Here is a 21,136-nt window from a genome sequence, read left to right on the forward strand (position 1 = left end):
TCGAGCGCGTGCTGACGCTAGAGGGCGCTGTACGTCACACAAACACAACTGCTCCAAACATAACCAAATTTTTTATTCACAAATGTAAATTTTCACAGAAAAATCATTTTTATTTTATTTTAAGGAAGAATTTGATATGTATCTAAACTCCTTGAAGAAATCTAAAAACTCTACTGCATGTAAGACTGTCATGGTGTACATTTAATATTCTATGTTGTTTTTATTGTAACCCTCATTATTGTCTATTATTGTTCATTACTGCCATTTAAAGTCCCCTGTTAAAACTCTTTTTCTTAGGTTTCGTACTGATGTAGATGTTAAATGTGATTTCTGTGGGACCGAGAAAGAAAATGTGGTCCACTTATTATTTTAATTGCATATAGCTAAATGTTTAGGGTAGATTTGGAATGTTTTCTTTGTAAATGCTTCAGGATGAAAATATATTTTTATGAAAAAGGTGTATTTTTATTTTATTTTAATAGACAAAGATTACCACCAAATGTGGCCTTTATGGTGAATCTTTGGTTATGGGGAAATACCATTTACATAAACAAAAATAGGCTAAAGGAACACCAAACTTTTTGTTATTTCAGATAGATATGAAAAATTATATTGAGTTACTACTTGGGTTGAAAAATAGTAAAGCAAAACGCATAGGTCTTTATGTGAAGCTTTTATGCTATTTATATGATGATCTCATACCTGTTATTTTTCTGTTTATATTATTTTCTTTATTTTTTCATGTATCATTAATTTATATATTACACTGTATAATTTATTTTACCTATTTGTTGTAGTCTATTTCTACTTTTTATACTATGTTGGATTAATGTCGTGTTTATTATTTGTATGTGATTGGCAGTAAATTAAAAAAAAAAGAAGTTTTTTTTAGTCTTGTTTTAAATTCCCCTGTAGTCACTAATTTTATCATCTTTGATCACCAAAATTACATAACTTTTTTTCCTTGAAAAAAAAAATCTTCATGCCTTAGCTTGAATGTAACTCGACACCCTCGCCTCATTTAGTATGCGCGGTTCTATGACTATGCAAATGAGCCCCGCCTCCACTCACTCCCTCAGCTCAGAGATCCACTGGTTGACGATCACACGTTGATCTGATTGGTTACAAGGTCGTTTGTGACGTCAGAAACACCAGCGATTTCAAACCGTGTTTTTGAGACTGTCTTTGGTTCACTGCAGTTTTAAGGAGGAAATACTCAGCAATGCTGTCGACTTATGAACTTACACATGGCTTGTGTTAAAGCGTATTAATAACACCACATACACACATAAACAACATTAAACGCTGGATTTACACCACAGGGGGACTTTAAAAACACAGTATAATATAATTCTGATTTGTTTCATTAAGTTCATCAGTATTTTACAACTAATTCTCTAATAAACACGTGAAAAAAGACAATTAAAATTGAACTTCATAGTAATTTTTGTGTACTTTATTTGGCCAAAGTTGAATCTTAAATGTGTTTACTTTCAGAAATGACTACTGTAAACAAGCTCACGGTGATCATTATCAACAGACGCTCATTACAAGCCTGTTCAAACACCTTTTTTATTAAAGCATAAATATGATTGAAAACAATTTACATACATGTAATCATACAAATGAAGCTTTTTCTTTCATAATCAACAAGCTGAGCACAAATAGTGAAAGCGGCCAGAAACTTAGCTTGAGTCTCCGTTCAAAATGAGCTTTAAAAATAGTTTTAAAATCTTTAACTTTTGGTCTTTTTCACTGGAAAACAGTTTCTTATGTTCTTCATCGACTGACACTTGCATAGATAATATACAAAATATACAAAATATTACAATAAACAATTAGACTTAAATATGAGAGTACTTTGTTAATAGTTAGACTTTATTGTCTGACTTGAAAAGGCACTGGATGTGAAGCGTCTGGTCACATGACTCTGGCGAGGGCTCCTGATCTTCGCTGATTAACGGCCAGTAGTTTGGGTTCTCTTCATACCACTCTACTGAAAACAACAGAGACGTGTTACACTCTTCATCATCATCATCATCATCATATTATTATTATTATTATTCAGCACATGTGTAATGTTTGTTTACTGGTGCGCCTGATTCCTTCCTTCCACGTGACTCTGGGTCTCCATCCGAGCCGGCGCAGCTTCTCGGACCTCATGGGATACCGCAGCTCCGTCACGGGACTGGAGATGAAGAGCGGGAACGATGGTTACTTACTTTATGGAATATCACTCATAAATATGACCTGCAAACATTTGACGGGACACACACCGGTCTTCAACAAACTCCATCCAGTCGTCCAGCGCGTCACAGGAGACATTCTTCACTTTCTGTGAACGGATCAATGAAACACACGTTAAACATAGACAACCGATTAACTAATGAGGATTTATGATTATGAAGCATGTCCACCCAGCAGTGATTGGCTGAAATCAAAACAAACATTTAATGAGTGTCATGATTTGATGTTTCTGTTTGAAGGGCTCCTATGATGCTACAGGTTCACATTCATCCGAGATCAATAACACTTTAATTCCCTCATAATCTCCACTGCAGCTTCAGCTCTTTCTCTCAGTGTCTGAGACGCTTCCATCGAGGATTCAGTCTCTCTAAGCCCCGCCTCTCTGAGAGCTGCTCTGCTGTGATTGGTCAGAAACGCTCATTATCATATCTGACTCTCAGCTCTTGATCACAGTGATACGAACAGTGACGATGGCGTGGGTTTCACCGTCTCAATCTCAGAAAACAGCGTCTCCTCGACACGAACAACACGAGCCGAACTCTCCCAGTCTCAGATACACTAGTGTTAGAGGGCGGGGCTAAGAGACGCTGCTCAGCCAATCAACACCACAGGCTGGCATTATGCTAATGAGTTACAAACCTACGCAGGATCAGCAGAGACTGAATTACTGACGACTCGTTTCAGTTCAGAATCGCTTTCTTTTAGGAGACAAAAACTTCATTCATCTGCACTTTACAGACATTTAACATTGATTTCTTACACACTACATGAAACATAATATCTGAAAAAAGCATAATAGGGGCAACATGTCAGAGGTTGTTTATTCTGACATCTATCACTGGCGTGTTTGTCATTCATGACACAACTGAAGGCGTCTGTAACCTAATATAACACCGAGCTGGTCATGTGATTCACATTTCAATTCACATTTATTTGTATAGAGTTTTTCACAATACACATCGTTTCACAGCAGCTTTACAGAAAATGCATGAGTCCATATTACAATCTAGAGTGATCTGCTATCAGAGGTAACTGTCTAAGTTATGTATTTCAGATATACAAAATTACAGTTAGCGAAAAATGCATTAATTTAAACCGTGTAATCATTTAATGCAGAAACAATGATCTCATTGAAGTAATGAATACTTTGTTAACAAATGATTATGACATATAGAAAGTTGTACCATTTTCACTAGTTCTCTGGCGAGTTGAATGATGGGAATTTCAAAGCTGCTCCCGATGTTGTAGATCTCCCCCAGAATGCCCTTCTCCATCACCGTCAGGAAGGCGTCTGTGACGTCGCTCACGTACAGGAAGTGTCTGGACTGCAGGCCGGAGCCCTGGATCGTGCTGAACAACAGACTCAGGCATTATTAAAGCGCACGTTTCTTGATGTATTTTCCAGCTTGAATGTTGATTATTCTCCTCATATTCTCCATTGTTGCGGCTCCTCTCTTCCCAGTCTGTCAGTAACGCTCTGTTTACTTCCTGTCTCTATGAAGCCCCTCCTTCTGAAAAGCACACTTTGCTCTGATTGGTCGGCTGGAGCAGTGTGTTGTGATTGGTCGAGTACTTCGAGTGTGTTTGGGAAATGCCCCGCCCCTTTCCATAACCGCCAGTTTAACACACTACTAACTAACTCAACCAGGCCCCGCCCCTTTATTCTGCGCATTAATTATTATAATGAGGAATATTGTGACGTGTTCGTTCCCGGGAGAAACTCAAGATACAATGGAGGCGTTTCAGGAGTTCAGGAACACTGATATAGAGAACACACACTGAATATTACAGGCTCTGTTCGACTCACCATTTCTGCTCCTGCTGAATGAGTGACAGGAATCTGGGAATGACCTGATCAGACACAATCACAGCGTGTTAATCAGTGAACACCGACACACTGGCCTCGCGCTCCTGCTCACGTACCTTCTCATGATACTGACGCGGCCCGTAAACGTTACTACTCCTCGTGATCACAGCCGGGAACTGAGGAGAGAGAACACACACCTTAATCTCACACAACCAGTCGGAGAACACATCTGGCTCGTTCATGACAAATCACACTGAACTCTGTTTTTAAGAGTTTGTGGCATTATTTACACAGATCAGATCAGTCATCATTCTGTTACTTTACATTAGTAAACATGAACTCAAACAGCATTTATTAATCTTACTTCATGTTAATCTCCACAATTCCTACTAAACATCAAAAGTTGAATCGGTCGAGATTAGTTAATGCACAGTGAACAAACATGAATATGAACATCCGTATGTTAGTTAGTGCATTAACTGAAGGTAACAAATGAGACCTTATTATGAAATGTAATTATGTTCACTGCATTACAGTATAAACTACAGACGCCTGTTTCCACAAGGAAATAAAAATGTAAAAAAGGACTTTTCACTCGCAACTCTGACTTTGTATCTTGCAAATTGTTTGTTTCTCAGAATTGTGAGATATAAACTTGCAATTGCGAGAGAAAAAAATACATAATAATTACCCTTTTTATTTTTCCCCCCCAGGCGGAAACAAGCTTCCATAATAAACTAAAGAGAATCAGCATTACAAATAAAAGTGAAAAGTAAAACATTTAGTCTCACTACAGAAATTAAAAATGAGCATTCTTCATGCAGTATTTCTGTGAGGCACATGTAGTTCCTCGACTCTTCATCCTCCTCCTCCTCCTCATACCTTGTGCTGGGTCCAGTAGGACATCACCATGTTCTCCGCGGCAGCTTTGGAAGACGAGTACGGGTTGGTGGGTCTTTGTGGACTCAGTTCATCGAACGGCTGCAAACAAGAGGAGAATCACACGACTGTGAACACCAACAGCTTCAGTTCGCTTCCCAAGCGCTCAGCGTCGGTTTATAGAGCTATAAAAGCTATTACAAGAACTATTTCTGACGCAATGTGTCAGTACATGTGAATGTCTAGGTTGTATTTGCACACAACTTCCAACAAAATGAAGTTCCTAAACGTAAGTTAGGGAGGAGCGAGCCCATCCAATCTTTCAATCAACAAACAGAGTATATAAGCAGCCGCTTACCTCTCCCTAGTATCAGCTGTTCCAGTATCCCTCCACCTCCCCAAACTCCACCTTCATCTTAGGTACCTTGCCCTTTAATTAACAGGTCCTACATTTAGCCACTGGGGGGTATATCAGAGCTCGAGTTGAAGCTGCTTCATCGAGCCCCTCTCCAGCGGACAGCAAGCCAAATAAGTTTAACCTAATATCTTAAAGATTTTATGGGCAAACGAACTCGTTAATCTCCATTACTTTTAATAAATGTTCCAAACAAGCGCATGAAGCTTGACCAGCTCTGCTCCCAAACACTGCGATACGGACACGCCTTTACTGAACCTTCGGATCACACTGCAAATAAAGTGGCATTTCTGACTTGTTTTCCAGTGAAGATGTCTAAAGATTCTTAACTCAAGACACATTTACTTCTTATATACAGTTGATCGAAGTAAAGTGAGTTTATGATTAAAACAAGAAGAACTTCAAAACCTATCGACGTATATTTGTTTTATTTCAAGTGTAAAACCAGATAATTTCTCAGTAAACATGTGCTTCTCTTCCAGTGAATGGGTCTAATTCATGAAACATTCGTAAATATACGAGTAAATATGCGAGTGATTTGCGCGTAAAGAGACCTTCCCGAAAACTCCTTTCCTGATTCACAAATACTTCGTAAACGTCAGATGTGATAGTGAAGTGTGTGTGTGTGTTAAAGAATTCCAATCAGTCGTAAATGGGACGCTCATTCTTAATTAGCATAAATCCCGCCCATTAAATCCGACTGACAACTATATATGGGCGTCATATTATGACATGATTATGCGAATGAAAAAAAAATTCTCAGATGCAGAAATTGAAGTTTTATTATCAGAATTTCATTCAAAACGCCACATTTATTTTCAATTGTACATAGTGGCGTATCGGGTCCTAAAAAAAAAGCAAGCTTGGCAGCATATTACAGATGCAGATACTAGAGTTTCATCTGTTAATCGAACATTCCCAGAAGTGAAGAAAATGCTTCGACATTAAGCTTGAGAGCAAAAAACGAATTAGTTCACTTCGGAAAAATAGTATTCAAACTGGAGAAGGACCACCATCGCAGATGCTATTACTGCTCTCATAATAAGAAAAACCGTATGTAATTACTATATATAATATTTTTTCAAAATGCTGTGCAAATATGTACCCGATTAAGGTGAATTAAAATGCAGCCTTATTAATGAGCAAAACGTTCGGGTGTTAAGCGCACTATGTACGCGTGGCTGGAGCAGGTGTAGATTTCTTGTGTACCAACTAACATTTGGAAAATACGAACATTTTAACCCTTGTGTTATGTTGCGGGTCAATTTGACCCGCTTCGATTTTCAAGTTGTTGGAAATACTGGTTAACCTTTGTTTTTTTTCTTGATATTTTGTGACTTTTTCTCATTTATCATGATGAACATGCATGCAAAGTTTCAACATGCTGATGTGTTTTGACATATACAAACAAAATTACTGTTACGTTCGTGATGTTCGCGGGTCAATTTGACCCTCATAGACAGCCATTCAAAAGCAACTGTACAGACACAAAATAAAAACATTTATTTTCTGTATGTCAGGGCACTTCAACTCCAGTTCTAACGTGCAAGTGCATCTAAAAGTGCTCTAACCCTAACCAAACACACTTGAAAAAGATAAAATTACAGTGTTCAGAATTATTTGCAAATTACAGATGAAAATCTTTGTCAGACACAGATAGTAAAATAAGCTCTCATTTCAATATTCAAGATATCTAAAATACCTAGCTTTTAACCAAAACTTTTATGTAGGATTTTCAAAGGCAGATTCACAGAGCCAAAAAATAAATAAAAAACATTTATTTGATGTATGATTTTGTTATGTTTGGTTTCTCACTTCCCAGTGAGTGAATAATGAAACTAGGAAAATAGGTCTTAGGAAACTAGGGAAAGTTAACTTAGGAAAATGAAAAATTTTCATTATACAGCAATTTTTTTTTTCAGTTACGATGTTCAAAGCATAAAATGTAAAAAAAAAAAATATATATATATATATATATGCAAAAAAATCAGTATACTGTTTATTTTCCAATTTTGTCAAAACAAAACTGTTTTAAAAAATGTTTTTAAAACATTTTCATAAATCATATTTTCAGATATAATGTTTTTGTAATGTTTGACAAATGCTGATATTAAAAGTTTACAGTTTGTATCTAAATCTTTGTTGTTTTTCATAGTGTGATTTTTGAGGAATTGTATTGAATCCAATTAGGGTCAATTTGACCCGGTCCATAAGGGGAGTACACAGAATTCGAACAGAACACAAGGGTTAATGAATCCGAAAATTTACGCCAGAACCACTTTACACACGATTTACACAAAAATTCGTTCTGCTCGTGTTTCATGAATGAGACCCAATGTGTCTTGATGTAAGAGTGTTTAGATGTGTGCGCTGGAGAACGAGACAGAGGAATGTGCAGATGTGTCAGAGGTTATCGAGTCTCCGGCGGGGAACACACCTGGTCCACACTGTGTCCGTACACCTCATCAGTGCTGATGTAGATGAAGCGCTGGACTCGAGCCCGGAGCGCCGCTCGCACCAGAACACCGGTGCCGTCCACATTCACACGCATGAAGCGCGCCGGCCGCAGGAACGAGCTCTCTGGGGCATAAAGTGCATTAATGTGATGAAAATCCCTTCATGAGGAATTCAATCCTTCAAGTTTTTCACAACACACAGTTTCACAGCAGCTTTACAGAAAGTGCATGAGTCCATATTACAATTTACAGTGATCTGTTATCAGAGGTAAATGTCTAAGTTATTACTTCATTTTATCTGCATTAAATTACTACATTTTTTAGCTAACTGTGATTTTGTGTATGTACATTTCTGAAATACATAACTTAGATATTTACGTCTGATAACAGATCACTGTAAACTGTAATATGGAATATGTGAAACGATGTGTGTTGTGAAAACGTTATACAAATAAAGGTGAATTTAATTGAAGTATTTCAGAAATGTACATATACAAAATCACAGTTAACGAAAAATGCATTAACTTAAACAATGTAATAATTGAATGCAGAAACAATGAGCTCATTGAAGTAATGCATACTTGTTTGTTAATAAACGATCATGAGCGTCACACGTTTCCTCACCCACGTGAGTTTCCGCCGCACAGTGGAAGACGACATCGATGCGCTGCGAGGAGAAGAGGTGGTCTATGAGAAGCGGATCGCAAACATCGCCCTGAAAGAAGGACAGACCCGTCAGCAGGACAGTCAGGAACAGCAGAGTTATGAGCAGGGTGGCGTCTCTATACCGGGACGAAGGTGTAGCAGCGGTTTCCCTCGACGCCCCGCAGGTTCTGCAGACTCGAGCAGCGCTGGAGCTGAAACACACGAGCGGCCCGTCCACACACACACCTCACTCACTGCACTGCATATCGTCCCACTATTTCATGTTTAACCTGTAAACTCTTATTACTGGAATACAGTCATGAAAATCAAACCATTTATTATTAAAACCAGCATTTTATTCAATAGCATGCTGTATACTTATTAAAAAAGAAAAAGGCTTTAGTAAAGTACTTGTGTGATATTCAACTTAACCCTCTGGTGCTCTTCACGTGTCGGTCAAAAATTACTGAAATTTGTTTTTATTTCAATGAAATTAAAGGCACAATATGTAGGTTTTTTTCGCACACAAGAGGGCGCATTTTCCAACAATAACACAGGCGTAGGTTGATGACGCAGTGATGAGCTGAATGATGGTACTTGCTGTCAAGCTGATGCATCTAATAATGTTTATGGATGAGTGCAAACATTCATGCTTTTTAACATTACAGCGGTATGAAGCAGGTCGCGATTGCTAAAGAGACCGATATCACACGCGAGTCCCGCGGATATAAAGGAATAAGGACATTTAATTCTATCGAACTACCACGAGTGCTGGATTACTCACACAGGTCAGTTTTTTAGACGAATTAAACTTGTGAGGTAACGCGGCGCTGCTTCACTTGGTCTAACGTTACACTATCACACTAAACGGCATTTAAATGTGTGTTGAAAGTTATAATGTTAAACTACGTGTTAGTTCCTTTGCTATACGAGACTAGCAGTAAGATCAACATTAGAATAACATACTGACCATATACTAACATTTCATCATGTTGAGCTAACGTTATGGAACACTGATTAGTTTTATGTACATTTGCTCACCTGTCTAATAAAGCTGTCAAGTCGTGACTCGTGAAGCTTTGTCGAGTCCGAGTTAGCCGCGGACGCTAGCTCTCGGCATCTCAAAAACGCCACGCTGATGTTGATCCTCATTTTAGTTCTCCTGGTTTGTCCCAAAGTCTGCTTGCCATGGTCTTTGTTTGAAAGAAACGAGAACTGCGAGCCGCTAAACGTTACGCACTACACAGTTGTCCACGTCTGTCGCCATGGTTACGTCATGGCTATGGCAGTACGAGCGGAAACCGAGGATAGCGCGGATATTGCGTCATTGACAGGCGACATTTTTTTCCGGGACGGCCACTTATTTAAAATTGGAATTTCTCTGAAATAAAAAAATCTTTGGAGACTTTTGGGATATTGCAAGTACACAACTGCAGGAAATATATCACACTGTGCAAGTGATTTTTGGATATTTTATTACAAAATTCTTACATATTGTACCTTTAATGTACTATATTTTAGTTCGATAATGTTTTTTATTTAATATTTTGTATTTTTAGGGGATTTTATGGTACTAAATTATATTTACACTATTTATAATCCATTTATTCACTTTTTGAGCGTAGACCTGAAATTAAATGTCCAGCTCAAACTGTGGAGAATCTTGAACGCTTTAGAGCGACAGACTGAAGTTTGATCTCTTCTCAAACACGACACTCGGCAGATTATTGCTGAAGTGAAAACAGTTTTAAAAAGTGAACTTAATAAAAGTTACAGAATTTTACGTTTATTGATATGAAAAAAAAAAAAATAGAAAAAAATAATATTTAAAATGTTCACGTGAAATATATATTTTCAAAAACATGTTTTACTCCAAAACTGTGAGAAAATCAAAGGCATTATTCTAAACAAGTTGTGTTCCAAATGTGAGGTTGATGTCTCAGTAAATGAGCGTTCAGTGAGATGTTGTTCGGCTTTACCAAAACCTTTACCAAGGGTCATCTGGTACCATTCCGATGACCAGAGAGACAGAACTCACATTATCAATGTTTATGATGCGCCAGTGTGGGAATCTCTCGGCCAGAGCAGAGATCAGATGAGATCCACTGAAACACAAGCAGAACGGCATTATTAGATCAACTTACGCTTGCGACGGTTTTAGGAAACGCTGTTAAAGGTGCAGTAAGCGATTTCTGAGAAAACAAACACGCCCCCACACAAAAGATCCCATCCCTCTTTATCTTTATAGCTCCGCCCCCACATTCACAAGCACCCTAGGCAGCACAGGCACCTCCCCCCTCGTGAGTGGGCACGCCCCTTTCTGCTGATTGGCTACAAGTGTGTTTTTATTTCTCAGAATTGTCTTACTGCACATTCTCAGTGTGTTTCAGTCAGCTGGTGTTTTGGTGATTTTTGGGGTATATTTTTACACATTGATGCACTAGACGGAAGAGTTTTCTGTTTTTAGTTGGCTGTATAAAGTCAGCTCTCCTCGACCACTTACGTAGAAATTATGACAAAAAAGTAGAAATTATGACATACTAAATAAAAAAAAATGACATGTCAAATTATGACGTACTAAATTCAAATTATGACAAAAAGTAGAAATTATGACATATTAAATCAAAATAATCCCATAAATCAGATTATGAAATTAGCATATACTTAACTGAATTATTACATAAAAAACCGAAATTATGACAAAAAGTAATAAATGTGACAATCATAATAATGACTTTCTAAGTCAAAATTTTGACTTTTATTGTAATAATTCAGTTTAGTATTTCTGCAAGTTTTATGACGATACATTTAAGACTTGTTGAAGACCTTTTTAAGACCAAGTAAATTAGAAATTAAGGAATAAACTGAAGAGAACTTTAAATGTGTTCCAGGGAGAAACACAATGAGTTGAATGAGCAAAACTTCAGAGTTTGAAAATGTAACTTCTTACATATCCATTACTTTTTAATTCATATTACAAAAAAACGTAGCTTGAATCTCTAGAATATGATAATAACTTTTACTGAACATTCTGATCACAAAAAAGTGTTTCTGTCACATTTTTCAGTGCAAATTTAAAGTGAGTTTTTGAATCTTTCTATACAGTAAATGACTCCTGATTCGATGTTCTCTTGTCTAATGCTGTGCCTGTGACACTATATTAATAACGGTCAATAATAACGCCCATTAACGTCAATATTAACTGTCATTAACGGTCAATAATAACGGACTCACATGAATCCCGCGCCTCCGGTCACCAGTACAGTGCGACACTCACTGCAGCTCATCTTCACACATCAGTTTAACAGGTTTAACCAGGCTGTAGATGAAGTTAAAGTGAATCATGACAGTGAACATAAAGCGCTTAATCTACTCTGAAACACTGCGGTCTCTTCAGAAACGCGAGTGACGGCGATTTAAATAACAGTCGCGTTACTCACTGACTACTCCACATTTCTTCAATAAATAATTACATGACATCAGGGAGCTTCGTAAACACAGCGCTCACGACAGTTTAGCAGCGGTTTCCGGCAGCGCTGACACGTATGAGCCAAGCTCTGTCCCCGCCCCCGCTGCGCTCTCATTGGCTGCTTCACTGCGCTAGACTGAAAAGGCGTATTCTGATTAGTTGTAGCAGACGTCAATCATCCGGTGGGAGGAAAAGAACTGTATTACCTCATTGATTGCAGTGAATGAAGAGAATAAGAGCTTCTGTTGAAATGAAATAATGTTTGTGTTCTTTATCGTTCTCATTGTTCTTCTGTTCAGTTCATGTCCTGTAGCGGGAAAAACGGTTTCTGGGGTTTTCAGCAGTGACGCGGCGAGAGAAAATTATGGGCAATACATCACAAGATTTCTGTATCATGGTGGGTGTCTGATATTAATAAAATAAATCATGCATTTGCATTTTTCTTCCATGTATTTGCATGCATTTTTTGTCTCGGCTTTCTTTTCACATGCATGCCTGTAAAAGGCTTAATGAGCAGTTCGAGTCCGGGAATATTGCTGTGATTGATCCTATGGTCGTGTCTGACAGGTGAGAACGGGCTGATGTCGTGTCGTGTGTATGATGTTCAGATGGCCGTGCAGAAGGAGGCCAGACTGCTGCTGTTCCAGGACACCGAGGACTTTGACAATCTCAGCTGTCAGGAGAGAGTCACATCAGCGGAGATCTCCAGTAAGATTCATTCATTCGCATCTGAACCGGTTTCAACAGGGAATTATGTTTTACATTTCTACAGTGAAGCCGTGAACTTTGAACCCTAATTTCACATCACAGATAAGTCACGCGGCCGCTCACTCGATGTGACGCTCAATCTAGGGCTGTAGTAGCGGTATATCGCGGTATATCATGATTATCAGACATTTACTTATCTACGGTAAAGTATCCATTTTAATCTAAATATATAAATAAGAGGGATCATACATGATGCATATTTTTTATTTAGTGCTGTCCTAAATAAGATATTTTACATAAAATATGTTTACATATTGTCCACAAGACAACAAAAATAGCTGAATTTAGAAAATGGTTGAAAAGTTTTTATGTTTATGATGGTTGTTCTCGAGTCCCTTGTTTGTCCTGAGCAGTTAAACTGCCCGATGTTCTTCAGAATAATCCTTGCTTTCCAACATCCTTTGCATATTTGAACCCTTTCCAGCAAAAATTTGGACATCTTCATCCTGTTCAAAAGTTTTCACCCCCACTTTTTTTAATACGTAGTTGCGTTAAATAATTAACATTTTGCAGATTCAAGGGGTATGTAAACTTTTGACCACAACTGTATACACTGTAGGTTTATCTACTAGTATTACCTACACTATACACTATACTATAGGTACAAACCTATATAATGAAGGTTTATATACTAGTATAACCTATACTATACATTATACTATAGGTAAAAACCTATATAATGTAGGTTTATATACTAGTATAACCTATACTATACATTATACTATAGGTACAAACCTATATAATGAAGGTTTATATACTAGTATAACCTATACTATACATTATACTATAGGTACAAACCTATATAATGAAGGTTTATATACTAGTATAACCTATACTATACATTATACTATAGGTACAAACCTATATAATGAAGGTTTATATACTAGTATAACCTATACTATACATTATACTATAGGTACAAACCTATATAATGAAGGTTTATATACTAGTATAACCTATACTATACATTATACTATAGGTACAAACCTATATAATGAAGGTTTATATACTAGTATAACCTATACTATACACTATACTATAGGTACAAACCTATATAATGAAGGTTTATATACTAGTATAACCTATACTATAGGTACAAACCTATATAATGAAGGTTTATAGACTAGTATAACCTATACTATACATTATACTATAGGTACAAACCTATATAATGAAGGTTTATATACTAGTATAATCTATACTATACATTATACTATAGGTACAAACCTATATAATGAAGGTTTATATACTAGTATAACCTATACTATACATTATACTATAGGTACAAACCTATATAATGAAGGTTTATATACTAGTATAACCTATACTATACATTATACTATAGGTACAAACCTATATAATGAAGGTTTATATACTAGTATAACCTATACTATACATTATACTATAGGTAAAAACCTATATAATGTAGGTTTATATACTAGTATAACCTATACTATACATTATACTATAGGTACAAACCTATATAATGAAGGTTTATATACTAGTATAACCTATACTATACATTATACTATAGGTACAAACCTATATAATGAAGGTTTATATACTAGTATAACCTATACTATACATTATACTATAGGTACAAACCTATATAATGAAGGTTTATATACTAGTATAACCTATACTATACATTATACTATAGGTACAAACCTATATAATGAAGGTTTATATACTAGTATAACCTATACTATACATTATACTATAGGTACAAACCTATATAATGAAGGTTTATATACTAGTATAACCTATACTATACATTATACTATAGGTAAAAACCTATATAATGTAGGTTTATATACTAGTATAATCTATACTATACATTATACTATAGGTACAAACCTATATAATGAAGGTTTATATACTAGTATAACCTATACTATACATTATACTATAGGTACAAACCTATATAATGAAGGTTTATATACTAGTATAACCTATACTATACATTATACTATAGGTACAAACCTATATAATGAAGGTTTATATACTAGTATAACCTATACTATACATTATACTATAGGTACAAACCTATATAATGAAGGTTTATATACTAGTATAACCTATACTATACATTATACTATAGGTACAAACCTATATAATGAAGGTTTATATACTAGTATAACCTATACTATACATTATACTATAGGTAAAAACCTATATACTGTAGGTTTATAAACTAGTATAACCTATACTATACACTATATTCTATAGGTACAAACCTATATACTGTAGATTTCTGACTCAAACTCCCCGCCTTTAAAGATGTGGATTGACTACAGACACAAATAGATAAAGTGCAATAAAAAAAACACTTAAATGTGAATTTTGGACGTTTTCTTTTCACTAGTAATGTAAAGTAGAGATTTAAAACCGAGCAGTGCATGAAATAAAATATGTTTTTGCCTGCGGTATCTTGCCTTAAAGGAAAAGAAGTCTAAAAGGACTAAGTTTAGCTGTTTTTGAAACAACTGAACAAAGAGCATGTTGATTTTTGTCTTTAACTGTTCATATAACGTTTCACATTCTCAGTTAATCTAAACAAAGAGGAGCAGAACCAGACTATCCCGCACCAGTCCTCGCCTCAGACGTGGCACGTGATGTACGCGGACCGCTACACCTGTCAGGAGAAGCAGATCGACGGCGCGCCAGAACACGTCCGCTACCAGATCACCATGCTAAACCCCGACGCCGCGGGAAACCCACTGGATCACTTCAGCGCCGAAGAGGCCGGTGAGACTCTGCTGGAACCCTTCAAATTAGGGTTGCACAATTAATCACAGTGAAACCGATTATTTTATGTGCAGCTTGTCAGTGAAGTGTGGCTGATCGGGAGTAAATGCTCCATCTGAACACCAGATGGCGTCTCACACACACACACACACCACATATCCCTCACCGCTGAAGTACGATAACACACATCATTCCAGGAACTCCCTATGAGCTTCTCACTCTCTGCATCTGAATAAACAGAAGATTGAAACGCTGTGATTGATGAAACATGACTAATAAACACACGACTGCCGTATTCTAATTGTCTTTTGTTGGACAAGAGGTTCATAAATGCGTCTCATGTCTGGAAAGATGTTTGACGTGTGTTGCTTTTTCAAATGCTCGTTATAAGCGACTCAAACTCGGGGCTTTCAGAGTGAGCCGCGATTACTGAGCCGTACTTCACTGACACGCTGCACATGAACAATAATCACAGCCTTTGCCATTTCATAATCGCGATAAGCCAAATGGTTTTTGACAGTCATGCACGTCGTTGCAGGGCTACACAGTTTCTACTCCCTGCTGATGGTGGCGTACTTCGTGGCGTCGTGCATCTACGCTCCGCCGCTGTGGCAGGCGCTGAGGAAGGGCGGCCCGATGCTAACGGTTCTGAAGGTTTTAACCGCTGCGCTGATGCTACAGGGAACATCAGTTCTGTTCAACTTCATCCACATGAGCCGGTCAGATCTGCTTCCTGAAGCACTGTAGCGTCATCAGGAGGAGGCTCTGTGCTGATGTGTGTGTGTGTGTGTGTGTTCTGACTCCTCAGATACGCTCGAGACGGTGTGGGGACGCCGCTGACCGGGAGCCTCGCTGAACGTGAGTCTGTAACCGCGTCAGTCGTTCACACTGCACTCGCCTCTGATTAGTTATCATCTGATAAATGCATTAGTGGCATCAGGATGCTGAAAGATTCAATGAGGTTTCATGGGTTTGATTTCCTGGGAAAGCATGAACTGATAATGAGTTCCTCGAATCCAATGCAAGTCGTGTTGGATAAAAGGGTATAGCAAGTGCATGAATGTAATGGTGTGATTGTGTGTGTGTGCGTGTGTGTGTGTGTGTGTGTGTGCATCTGTTTGTGTCCGTGTTTGTGCGTCTGTTTGTGACCGTGTGTGTGTTTGTCTGTTTGTGTGTGTGTGTGTCAGTGTGTGACATGATCGCGCAGGTGCAGATGCTCTACATGTTGTTGAGTCTGTGTGTGGGCTGGTCTCTGAGTCGGAAAAGGAAGTCTCAGTGTAAACCTCTACAGTGGGACTCGACACCCGCCTCCACTGCACTCGCACTGGCCGTCGTCATCGCTCAGGTCAGCCGCGCTCACACACACGCTCACAAACACACACACACACACACACACGCTCACACACACTCAAACACACACACACACACACACTCACACACACACACACGCTCACACACACACACACACACGCTCACACACACACACACACACACACACACACACACACGCTCACACACACACGCGCTCACACACACTCAAACACAGACACACACACACACTCACACACACACACACACACACACACACGCTCACACACACACACACACACACACACACGCTCACACACACACACACACACGCGCTCACACACACACACACACACACACACACTCACTGGGCTTCATTTACTAATAATTGCATGGTTTATTTTGTGTGTGTGTGTGTGTGTCTGCAGGGGGCGCTGCTGATCTGGGAGCAGTTTGAGGAGGCGGATCACCACAGCTTCCACTCCTCCAGCGGTGTGTGTGTGTGGCTCCTGATGGCGCTGCGTGTCTCTCTCGCTGTGTTTCTGGCGTCAGTGCTGTATCAGATCGTCTCGGCGGAGCGGAGCGCGCTCAAGAGAGACTTCTACCTCAGCTTCGCCAAGGCAAACACACTCCTTCTGTCTGACTGGAAAAGTGTGGAACACTGAAGATGTTTCTATGTTCCTGAAAGAGTCTCTTCTGCTCATCAAAGCTGCGTTTATTTGATCAAAAAATACAGTAAAAATAGTGAAATATTATTATAATGTAAATCCGCTGTTCTCTATGTGAATATCCAGTAAAGTGTAATTTATTCCTGTGATCAAAGCTGAATTTTCAGCATCATTACTCCAGTCTTCAGTGTCACATGATCCTTCTTCACTGCCACTTTTGACCAATTAAATGCATCCTTGATGAATAAAAGTATTACAACTTTTGAGTGGTAACATAACAACTGTTTCCAACACTGATAATAATCATAAATGTTTCTTGAGCATCAGATCCTCATATTAGAGTGATTTCTGAAGGATCATGTGACACTGAAGACTGGAGTAATGATGCTGAAAATTCAGCTTTGATCACAGGAATAAATTACACTTTACTGTATATTCACATAGAGAACAGCGGATTTACATTATAATAATATTTCACTGTTTTTACTGTATTTTTTTTATCAAATAAACGCAGCCTTGCTGAGCAGAAGAGACTCTTTCAGGAACATTAAATAATCAGTGTCGTGAATCTGTGGTCTGTGTTTCAGGGCTGTTTTCTGTGGTTCCTCTGTCATCCAGTGCTGGTTCTGTTCTCTGTGTTGCTCAATGAACATCAGAAAGAAAAGGTAAAGAGAAACACGCCTCCAGCAGCAACAGAACAAGAAATACCTCTCTCTCGTCTCTGTCTCGTCTCTCTCTCGTCTCTCTCTCGTCTCTGTCTCGTCTCTCTCTCGTCTCTCTCTCGTCTCTCTCTCGTCTCTGTCGTCTCTGTCTCGTCTCTCCTTTCACGTCTCTGTCTCGTCTCTCTCTCGTCTCTGTCGTCTCGTCTCGTCTCTCTCTCGTCTCTCTCTCGTCTCTCTCTCGTCTCTCTCTCGTCTCTCTCTCGTCTCTGTCTCGTATCTCTCTCGTCTCTGTCGTCTCGTCTCTGTCTCGTCTCTCTCGTCTCTCTCTCGTCTCTCTCTCGTCTCTCTCTCGTCTCTCTCTCGTCTCTGTCGTCTCGTCTCTCTCTCGTCTCTGTCTCGTCTCTCCTTTCACGTCTCTGTCGTCTCGTCTCGTCTCTCGTCTCGTCTCCGTCTCGCTCGTCTCTCGCTCGTCTCTCTCTCGTCTCTGTCGTCTCGTCTCTCTCTCGTCTCTGTCGTCTCGTCTCCGTCTCGCTCGTCTCTCTCTCGTCTCTCTCTCGTCTCTCTCTCGTCTCGTCTCCGTCTCGCTCGTCTCTCTCTCGTCTCTCTCTCGTCTCTGTCTCGTCTCTGTCTCGTCTCTGTCTCGTCTCTCCTTTCACGTCTCTGTCGTCTCGTCTCGTCTCTCGTCTCGTCTCCGTCTCGCTCGTCTCTCTCTCGTCTCTCTCTCGTCTCTCTCTCGTCTCTGTCTCGTCTCTCTCTCGTCTCTCTCTCGTCTCGTCTCCGTCTCTGTCTCGTCTCTGTCGTCTCGTCTCGTCTCGTCTCTCTCGTCTCTGTCGTCTCTGTCACGTCTCTGTCTCGTCTCTCTCGTCTCTGTCGTCTCGTCTCTGTCACGTCTCTGTCTCGTCTCTCTCGTCTCTGTCGTCTCGTCTCTGTCTCGTCTCTCTCTCGTCTCTCTCTCGTCTCTCTCTCGTCTCTGTCTCGTCTCTCTCACGTCTCTGTCGTCTCGTCTCCGTCTCGCTCGTCTCTCTCTCGTCTCTCTCTCGTCTCTGTCGTCTCGTCTCCGTCTCGCTCGTCTCTCTCTCGTCTCTGTCTCGTCTCTCTCTCGTCTCTGTCGTCTCGTCTCCGTCTCGCTCGTCTCTCTCTCGTCTCTGTCTCGTCTCTCTCTCGTCTCTCTCTCGTCTCGTCTCCGTCTCTGTCTCGTCTCTGTCGTCTCGTCTCGTCTCGTCTCTCTCGTCTCTGTCGTCTCTGTCACGTCTCTGTCTCGTCTCTCTCGTCTCTGTCGTCTCGTCTCTGTCACGTCTCTGTCTCGTCTCTCTCGTCTCTGTCGTCTCGTCTCTGTCTCGTCTCTCTCTCGTCTCTCTCTCTCGTCTCTCTCTCGTCTCTGTCTCGTCTCTCTCGTCTCTGTCTCGTCTCTCTCGTCTCTGTCTCGTCTCTCTCGTCTCTGACTCGTCTCTCACGTCTCTCTCTCGTCTCTCACGTCTCGTCTCGTCTCGTGTCCGCAGGTGGTCACGATCGGCGTGATCCTGTGCCAGTCGATCTCAGTGGTGGTCCTGTACCAGCTCTTCTTGTCCCGGAGTCTGTACTGGGAAGTGTCGTCGCTGTCGTCGGTCTCGCTCCCGCTCACCATGAGCCGCCGCGGCCGGTTCTGATCCGTCACACGAGACGCTTCGCGCCGGAGCCGATCATCACGCGACACACGGAGAGATCCGAGAGATCAGGAGACGCTGAGCCACATCATACAGATCACGTTCAGCGATGAATGAGAAGGACAGCTAAAGCTCAGTGTTCAGCAATAAGAAAATGAAAGATGTCTGTTAGTTCTCGGCGTGTGACGCCACTTCATTGTGTTTCTCAGTCTGAATGCTTGATTTCACTCATGATTTCAGTTCTGTTGTTCCCAATAAGTGCCTAAAGTGACAATCATCTGAGCGGGAAACACACATCACGACGCTCTTCCTCAGTGTTTCTGTCTCGTTTTCCAGACCAAACATCTACACATTCTTAAATCAAGACACATCCACTGGAGAAAGAAGCAAACTGAAGATATTAAGCCTTGATTACTGAAAAAATCATCAGAATTAAGTGAGTTTGAGCTTAAATCGAAAACAATTGAGTCAGAAAAATAATCTTGTTTTCCCTTTGGACTAAGTTTATTTTTCAGACTCTGGAGTCAGATATTTGACCTTGTTTTAAGCTCAAACTCACTTCATTTCTTTCAGTAATCAAGGCTTAATATCTTCAGTCATTGTTGTTCTCCAGTAAATGTGTCTTGATTTAAGAGTGTTTAGATTTTTGCTGGAAAACGAGACAGAAACACTGAGGAAGAGCGTCGTGTTTTGCAGAGTTTGTGTGTCGACTGAATATTAAATCAATGGATATTTATTGATCCTCTTTTCTGGATCCTGCACATTTCAGAGTCAAAGGAGAAAGATGTGAAAATAAATCCTGTTTACTAGAGTTGCATGTGTTGTTCAGTGAAGGACTGTCTCTGAAGTCGTGTTAATAAACATCATAAACACTGTATATTCACTGGTTTCTCTGAGCTGTAGTGTTGAACTCCTCATGACAGGGACGTTTCTCCTCTATTGTGCCGTATATCCGAGAGAAACGCTTCGGGAACAAGAACACAAGTGGGAGAATATCAGAGAAGAGGAAGGGGAACTCATTCTGATTCAACATTATTAACAGAATATTGATGTGCACTGGAAAATCATTTTGAATAAACACTGCAAGATTCCATTAGGAAAAACTTGATTTCATGGTGACTTTAAACCAAATGAATACAAAAAATGTTTGCGCAGAAAGTAAACACTGTGATGTGACTTAAATTTATGATTCATAAATACAGATTTGTACATAATATAGGTATCATTTACAATAAGGTTCCGTTTATTAATCATGTTAAATCAACATTTACTAAAACATTAGTTGTATCTGATAGCATTATTTAACGGAGCTGAACTAATAATGACAAGTTTATTAACTAACACAAATATTAATATCTGCTGTAATAAATGTATTGAGCATTAAGATCCACTGATGTACTTCCATCATAACTGGGATTATT

The 21,136-nt window shown here is 39.4% G+C and overlaps 2 protein-coding genes across 3 annotated transcripts; one reads left to right on the forward strand and one right to left on the reverse strand.

Annotated features, from left to right (window-relative positions):
• Positions 1 to 1,857: 1,857 nt before the first annotated feature.
• On the reverse strand, positions 1,858 to 11,954 carry LOC130078404 (dTDP-D-glucose 4,6-dehydratase-like). Of its 2 annotated transcripts, XM_056243898.1 has the most exons (13): positions 11,894 to 11,954; positions 11,684 to 11,768; positions 10,488 to 10,554; positions 8,593 to 8,661; positions 8,429 to 8,519; positions 7,786 to 7,928; positions 4,937 to 5,035; positions 4,171 to 4,230; positions 4,055 to 4,098; positions 3,432 to 3,597; positions 2,277 to 2,335; positions 2,091 to 2,188; positions 1,858 to 1,996 (listed from the first exon to the last, which is right to left on the reverse strand). In XM_056243898.1, the coding sequence occupies exons 2-13, from the start codon at positions 11,734 to 11,736 to the stop codon at positions 1,872 to 1,874; spliced, it is 1,074 nt and encodes a 357-aa protein (XP_056099873.1). In that variant the 5' UTR covers positions 11,737 to 11,768; positions 11,894 to 11,954; the 3' UTR covers positions 1,858 to 1,871. The 2 variants fall into 2 exon arrangements, with proteins under 2 accessions (XP_056099873.1, XP_056099874.1); XM_056243899.1 differs by having other exon boundaries at positions 1,858 to 1,991; positions 11,684 to 11,949.
• Positions 11,955 to 12,088: 134 nt separating this feature from the next.
• On the forward strand, positions 12,089 to 19,805 carry gpr180 (G protein-coupled receptor 180). Its single transcript, XM_056243897.1, has 9 exons — positions 12,089 to 12,315; positions 12,486 to 12,626; positions 15,234 to 15,434; positions 15,973 to 16,153; positions 16,243 to 16,292; positions 16,622 to 16,779; positions 17,171 to 17,362; positions 17,998 to 18,075; positions 19,572 to 19,805. The coding sequence occupies exons 1-9, from the start codon at positions 12,177 to 12,179 to the stop codon at positions 19,716 to 19,718; spliced, it is 1,287 nt and encodes a 428-aa protein (XP_056099872.1). The 5' UTR covers positions 12,089 to 12,176; the 3' UTR covers positions 19,719 to 19,805.
• The last annotated feature ends 1,331 nt before the right edge of the window (positions 19,806 to 21,136 follow it).

Source organism: Rhinichthys klamathensis, unplaced genomic scaffold, assembly GCF_029890125.1.
Source record: "Rhinichthys klamathensis goyatoka isolate OS25496 unplaced genomic scaffold, OSU_Roscu_1.1 h1tg000865l_1, whole genome shotgun sequence".
In the NCBI taxonomy this organism is placed as follows: domain Eukaryota; kingdom Metazoa; phylum Chordata; class Actinopteri; order Cypriniformes; family Leuciscidae; genus Rhinichthys; species Rhinichthys klamathensis.